The sequence below is a fragment of the Schistosoma mansoni genome, chromosome 3, assembly GCF_000237925.1.
Source record: "Schistosoma mansoni strain Puerto Rico chromosome 3, complete genome".
Classification (NCBI taxonomy): domain Eukaryota; kingdom Metazoa; phylum Platyhelminthes; class Trematoda; order Strigeidida; family Schistosomatidae; genus Schistosoma; species Schistosoma mansoni.
This window is the reverse complement of record NC_031497.1, coordinates 2,961,893-2,969,722: the sequence shown is the minus strand read 5'-3', so window position 1 is coordinate 2,969,722 and position 7,830 is coordinate 2,961,893. Positions and strand designations below refer to the sequence as shown.

General features: G+C 34.5%; 1 protein-coding gene across 1 annotated transcript; it reads left to right on the top strand.

Moving 5' to 3' along the window:
- The first annotated feature begins 536 nt into the window (after positions 1 to 536).
- Positions 537 to 7,830, top strand: Smp_018710 (putative wd-repeat protein). The gene is made up of 5 exons (XM_018798902.1): positions 537 to 666; positions 2,162 to 2,702; positions 3,831 to 3,963; positions 5,346 to 5,497; positions 7,271 to 7,830. The coding sequence occupies exons 2-5, from the start codon at positions 2,181 to 2,183 to the stop codon at positions 7,559 to 7,561; spliced, it is 1,098 nt and encodes a 365-aa protein (XP_018650745.1). The 5' UTR covers positions 537 to 666; positions 2,162 to 2,180; the 3' UTR covers positions 7,562 to 7,830.

Genomic DNA, 7,830 nt, shown 5'->3' with positions numbered 1-7,830 from the left:
TGATCGAATATAACGAAAATAAGTTTTTTACGGATATGTATTGATAACTGTAGGTTGGAAAAACAGCGCTGAAACTACCACTTCCGCGTATCCTTGACTTGTAACTGACTGATGTGTTACGATTGTCCTTGGCCATGACAGTGATCGACAAACTGTGCAACATTCAGTGACCTGATTGCCATGTGATTTGTCTAGGTCCGAATGACTGTTCGCCGGCTATACAGTAATAATATATCATGTTGTTTATATCGAGTATTTATTCTGGCCGGTCAACTGACAAATCAGTCGTTTGGTTAGCACCATAGCATAATCAAGTGTAAGTATCTACCTCTTGATGTCGTTTTGACGTAAGCTAAGTGGTCGAATCATTCCCGTTCAACTAGAATAGGCCATGATCAATGAAGTAAAGCATCCACACTTATAGTCTAAAAACCACGCTCTTCACAGGTTGTTGGAAAAACGAAAATTGTTTACAATTGCATTTATTGTCCAATGATTTCTTTAAAGAGTTTTTAATATCGCGCCCCATTTACGCTGAAGGACGTTGTCTGACCTTAAAACAGTCGCTTTATCCATAAAGATGGACAGATTGTGCATCTGTTGACAAAAAGCCTACTTGACTTCGATTATCACATAAGCTGCTGAAAAAAGAGAACAAGATTGTTAGTAAGTGGATATTCTTAATGTGGACGAGAACCAAAGGTCTCAACGATGGACTGTAATTTCCAAGTCTATATTTTTGTCAAAGAAACTAGCTCAAATTAAGAGATTTTTTACTAGTATAACTAACCAAGTATACTTAAAATTCGTTCAATGAATTATTCGTTTTCCTGATATACATAAGTGCGTTAATCTTAATTATTGACTCTACTCTTTATTCAATTCTTTGTCCGACTGATAATTCACCTCTGTATTCCCTCGCATTAGCATTTCTACCCGAGTTCGCTTGGTGTGCTTGTAGCTTTGTGATCTGTGCTATTCAATAATAAGCCATAGTCGGTGCATCATGTCGCCTTCTGAGATTCATAAACCGTTGGAATTTATGTACGAAGCTTAAAAAATTATATAGAAGATAATCCACCACAAGTCAGCCTGATGTACGTCATTTTTGAAACCTTGTGGTCTACAGTTATATCCAACATTTCCTGATTGCGGTTGAAGGCTTCCTATTCACGTTTATTTGCGTGGGGTTATTGCGAACTTATCAACTAAAATAATAGCAATCAGTAGTTCGTTAGTGATATATATGATTGTTTCTATCACACTAATGTTAAAGGCTAGGTTCATTTTTCTAGATGTTTATCCTGTAGGCCGTTCAAAGCACCTAAATAACACTGATGTTGTGCAAAGACAATGGGTTTTATGGTTGTTATGGTGAGCAAGGTCCAGAGTTTTAAATCACAATTAATTTGTTGACTTTTAACTGCAATGCTATAATTAGATCTGAGTTGATACTAGCTTCAAGATTCCATAGAATTTGTCACTTCACTACCTCCGAGTAGTTGGTGATTTCATGGACTGCAATTCTGACCTATGATACTTACATTCTTGATTTGGCTACCTTCACACATTAATGTTGACAATCTGGTTGCTTATGAGATTATTTTATCAGATCCATCTGGATGGATATGAGAGATAACTCCATCAAGCAGTAGGTTTATCAATAATGTCCTCTAAACTGTATACTTTCTAACGCTTTATAATTACAATATTTGTCTCTTACAGATAAAATACTGTGAGCTTGAGAAGTTTAGCGAAATGTAAGCTTTTGTATAGATTCAGATACATACTAGAGGTAGGTGACACTAAATCTTGACTCCTTTTCATTTTTAATTAAGTGCGACCAGGTCACCATATCTTTTGTGTGAACATTTGATATTTACACGCAAACTTCTTGTCTAGTCGCTATCTTTCGTTCTACGAATCTTGATAGTTTTTATTCTGTTGACTCCGCTTTAAGTTTTTAAGAGATAGAAAAGCCTAAACCATTGAGTTTTTGCACAGATCTCTGTTTCGCTCCTCCTCTCCGTTTATTTCATATGCACTTTGTATTCTGATTCATTATTTTAATCTTAAGACAATGTTCACGTTTTCATTTCTCACTAAGCTTCATGTATGTTTAGTCTTGATCAAAATTTTTACTATTTGTCTCTTAATGTAGATTGAGAAAGTCTGTTCCAATGTCAGACACTCCTGGTGTTATTCCTAACATGCCTATTGTTTCACATCAGTCATCTACTAGTGCAAAGTCTAATGCAACTAAACGAAAAGAGATATATAGATACAATGCTCCTTGGTGTATCTTCAGCATGAACTGGTCTGTCAGACCAGATAAACGCTTTCGTTTAGCTGTGGGCAGTTTCATTGAAGAGTACAATAATAAAGTCCAAATTATATATCTAGACGATGAACAAGGAGAGTTCGTTGTACAAAGTACGTTCGCACATCACTATCCAACTTCAAAAATCATGTGGATTCCTGACACAAAGTGTATTTTCCCTGATTTGCTTGCAACAAGTGGTGATTACCTTCGTGTTTGGAGAATAAATGAAGATTCTGAAGTTAAAAATGAATGCTTATTGAATAATAATAAAAATTCGGATTATTGTGCCCCACTTACTTCCTTTGATTGGAATGAAGTAGATCCAAATATTATCGGAACTTCTAGTATCGATACTACATGCACTATCTGGGCCCTTGAAGTAAGAACCATAAAAATACCATTTGAATTGCTTTACCAACTTTTCCTATGTACTTAATAAAGGCGCAAAGTATCTTGAGTGACAGTCTTATTAAACTCCAAGTGATTTCACTAGTTAATAATACGATACTTCTTACAACTGACTATCAGTTTTAGAGTTGCAGACAGAATCACTTGTACTAGTTTGTATAGCAAAATTATACCCACCTTGATCCTATAGATTGATAAGTTATGTCCCTTAAATTAACAATATCTCTACTAAAAAAACAAGTTGCTTTAGTTTTCGAAAATATGTGGTGCTTAATGCGTCAGACACTGCACTTGTCCGAATTTCGGTTTGTGCACCAGAGTTTAAAACGGTGATATGCATCGAAGATCAAGTATTTAAATCAGTCGATTTGGTTGTATTTTGTTTCATTTTGATTGATGTAAAGTTCATAGATCATAAAGCGACAGAACACCATTGCTCATTGTCCTGAAGCTCATCAATCGTCTGATAATTTACCTCCAGTACAGAAAAATCTCCGCGAGCTAGGGGTGTGCTTTTGAAAATCGTTGTTTCAGTTTTGGACTTGATCTATGAAGTGTTCAAGAGCGTACTTCAGTCGGAATCAAGAACGTCAAAACGTTTTTTCAGTACCCTCTACTTTACACTATTTCTTATACAATGTAAACTGGCGTACTGGACACCTTTAGGGCTAATCTTCTATAGAAGCTTGTTTTACTGTATTTAACCGGGCTGGTGGACACGGAAGGTTCACCTAGGGGAGTTAGAAAACCCTGATTCCAAACCAATGGTGAACATGGGCTCCAGTATCCTGAGGTAACAAATGGCGTGTGAACCAATTGTCGGTCACCGGCTACCATGCGACTGCATCTCCTCATGATGCTCCACTACCTTATGGACCAGATCTTTAGGTCAAAGGTTCCGGGTGTGGCCTCTTAAGAAAACCACCTGCTTCGGTTTGGGCACCCGGGCAGTATCATAGCCCTCAAACAATTACATGAAATGACAGTTTTTTGTGTGGCCCATATATATCTGGTGCCCCTTTATACCAATATTTCTGTGTTCAAATAATAATAATAAAATTATTTATATAATTATTTACCTCAACTGTTACTTCAAAAGACGGAGCAGGTGATCGGCCATGCAAATGTCGTAAGTGGACGCGTAGAATCTCAGTTAATAGCCCATGACAAAGAAGTATATGACATAGCTTTCAGTCGTGCTGGAGGCGGAAGAGATGTTTTCGCTAGTGTTGGTAAGCGGTTTTATTTTTGACGTGAATATTTTCTCCTGTAATTTAATTTGACAGAGTGCTTGTCATTTCCCCATGAAAAACCATATGACGCTTTAAATCCCATCTACAGTGATTGAAATGCAATCAGTTTATAGGTTTTTCGCTTTACACTTCTATACAGTAGTCAGAAGACTATTATGGTACCATCTACTGAATACATAACATAATTAAGGGGCATATTTTGAAATAGAAATAAGCAGTTTAGAAATATTGGAAAGTGAAGGCACTCAATACATATATGTATGTATTAATGCTCATTTATCAAATAATTGGGTCATGTTATTATATATTCTAATTTAAGTATCCTGCTTTACTAATTGTCAGTTTTGTGTCGTTAATGTCCTATCTATGCACAGATTATGAATTATTATTTATGGTACGTTATATACAACCACATAGTTTTAGAAGAGTGAATAATACGATGTACTCACCCCGTTTACGAATTATTTCAAATTGTAGACGATGGAACAGGTGATAATTTTGTGGGCTACCGGTTGTTATCTCATATAAACACGGTGTTAGCTAATTCTTTGTTAACGGTGATAATCAGCGGAATTCTAGTAGTATTATATGAATAAAAGTACTAAATTAGATAACTATAGGTTAAGGATAACAAACAAGCAACGTTCATAAAAGTCTTAGGGTGAAGTAGCTGATTTAACAGGCTGAAGTGAATATCTGTAGATCTGCGTATGATCACATATGAATAATGTGACCGAGTGATGACTGCTCAAAAAACCTGAACTATTGATGGAATGTTCTCAATGAACGGATATCAGAGAAAAAATCAACTCGTCAGCAAAATGTGAGCCATTCTGTGTAACAATGACGTACTCGCAAACATGAAATGAGCTTGGTTATACATCACTTAAAATCAACACATGACTAGTGCGTAAGTATCGCAGGCCATTCATCAGCTTGATTATGAAGTTCATTTATTCCACTATATGGGTTTTGGTTGCTTTTCTTCATCAAGTTAAAAAGCGTACCAATACGCATTTTCATATATTCCTATTTGGTGTCTTAAATTGTTAGCATTACTGTGTTTATTTCTTTGTTTTGGAATTGTGCAAATGTGAGATGTGACAACGTAGAACCATGCACTCCTAAGACGGGTCAGCATTGTCCTTGTCAACTTCTTTTACAATCGTTTAAAGTAATGCATAACAGTGTTCTGTCAAGTTCAACAATGGCATTATAAGAGACTACTCAGATACATTCCATGTGGTTTTCGGTTTCCCCATGGAATTGTTACATATTTCGTAGTCCAAATATAACTTTATAATTTCATGGTATTTTGTTTAAGGTAAAGTAACTGGATTTTGACTGATCACATTTTTTAGGCGCAGATGGTTCTGTACGTATGTTTGATCTTCGGCATTTGGAGCATTCTAATATTGTGTATGAGGATTCAAATCATTCCCCACTTTTACGCTTAGCTTGGAATAAACAAGATGCAAATTATCTAGCGACATTTGCAATGGACTCCGTAGAAGTAAGTTGTTATTCACTTTTTTTTACCATATATTCGATTGATATTTTTATAGTTGGATAAAACGCTTCAGTTCTTATAGGAACATCTGATACTATGATAGTTACTAATTATGTTGGTGTTTGTTAATTAGTCGAATTGTTTCGTAGACTATATAATCGCAGACCCGATTGTAATATGTATTACAAGATATGTTTTGATGATAAACGTGTCAGATGGTGTTTATATGAACATTATTTGTTTCATCAATCAATTGACGAAAAAACGCTTTCCGTACTAGAACTAAAAACGACTGCATTTGCCAATAACAAGAAGTATTCCCATAAAATCGTCCAATTAAAGGTTTTCACGTTTATCATTGTTCAAGGGAAGATTACCAAAACGTTATTTATGCACATCTTATCGTCTATTCGAACAAGACGGCTATTTTGTGGATAGAAATTTAGAAAATAAATATGTTTAACGGAGGTAGATGCTAGATTACCTTGATACTCAAAAGTTGGGACCTTTTGTTTTTCATATAGCTTGAATGCCTTATTACTATTTATTTGTTCGCTCTATTTTTTGTTCACATCTTCCTCATTAAGTTGAATAGATTACTGAAGTCCAAAAGTTGCCCAAAGGGAAAGGGATAACTAGTTGGACCGACACACTTTCATAGGAGAAAGAATTATCCGCTGTTCTGCTTGTTGATTTATCTTAGGATTCTTCTTGTTAAACCTGCAGTAACCCCATAACTCTTATGTAAATGTATTTTCATTTTTGACAGTTCTTAATCAATCATATAGGATGTGACTAGTGAGCCATTTTTATCATCCTAGTAATCTTATATTTGCTATCAATAACACTGACCTTCAACACATGTACGTCATTTTTCCGTTTCCTGGTGAAGCGGCGGCTTAGTGCTTAAGGCGCTCGAACCTTGCCTCACCTACTTCGGTTGTGAAAACCTGGGTAAATATGGAATTAGTCCCGGCAATTTATACTTTGAGTCATAAAACAATAATGAACAAGTGGTTGGTCATTCTAACATACCTCAAATGGCTATGCATTTTAGAGACCTACTTTAGAGTATATTTTGACAGATGTTGATACATAATAAAACGAGATAGAGTAAAAAATCTATTTACGGTAATTGATTCGAAAACGATGGTTCGCGCAAATTCAATTCTTCATGTATTTATTTATGTTTTTACTGTCTGTTTGCATAACTCTATACCACTACTTGTAGATAAAGTTAAGATTATTGTATCAAGTTCCACATTCTTATGTGAAGTGAAATAATAATAATAATTTCGTTTAATATAGGTTACACTTAGTTTTGATCTCTTTCAATTTATTTTAACGCTCACTTTTTACAAAAATACAATCGCAGAATAAAAATGAACTTACAGTTAGTTTTAAAGTAGTATAATATACAAATTTCAATTTAACCCACTCTTATTTAGGTGCAGATTCATATACTAAACATTAAGTTACAATCTGTCTCAAATGTAGGAATACTACCCTTGATAAAGCTCTTGCATATATACCATAGAGACTTAAGGCAGAATTCAGTTATCTTAATACCATTTATATCTTTTGATAGATGAAACGTGTTATCGACATATAAAAAAGCATGCTTGTTTTGTAATCAATTGGTCACTCTCTTTAATTCAGTAGCTATTTAGATTTAACAATTACTGAGATCTCAGCCTCTGTTTTGCATAATATGCGTACCTTTCTTTCAGTATACTAATGTTCTTTTTGGATTTATATTTTTTTTTACAACTGCAGATAATTATTTTAGATTTACGCGTACCATGCACTCCAGTAGCTCGTTTAAACAATCATAGAGCATTTGTAAATGGATTAGCATGGGCACCACATTCAAGTTGTCATTTATGTACTGCATCTGAAGATTGTCAAGCTCTTATCTGGGATATTCAGTCAATGCCAAGAGCAATAGAAGATCCTATTCTAGCATATACAGCTGCCGGTGAAATTAATCAAATCCAATGGTCGTCAACACAACCAGATTGGATAGCTATTTGTTATAATAATTCGTTAGAAATTTTACGAGTATAATGTTTACTGTTTATTTCTTATTTTATCAACTGATTTAAAGGTATCCTATAATTATGATCAAATGTTATTTCTTCCTTTATGCTTACTAATTATCGTATGTTATTTTCATGCGTTTCATTATTATTCTTTTCTAAATATTCTGGATAATTTAACTGAGTACTATTATCGAGATACATGTGTTGGTTCTAGTAAAAGTAAGTCTTGACTACATATGAATCAATTTCAAATGTTTTGTATATTTACTTAAAAATATTTGTGTTTGTCTAATT

Coding starts and splice junctions, on each gene's coding strand:
- Smp_018710 (XM_018798902.1), top strand. CDS start 2,181: ATGTCAGACACTCCTGGTGTTATTCCTAACATGCCTATTGTTTCACAT. Junction 3,964..5,345: donor AGATGTTTTCGCTAGTGTTG/GTAAGCGGTTTT, acceptor CACATTTTTTAG/GCGCAGATGGTTCTGTACGT. Junction 5,498..7,270: donor TTGCAATGGACTCCGTAGAA/GTAAGTTGTTAT, acceptor TTACAACTGCAG/ATAATTATTTTAGATTTACG.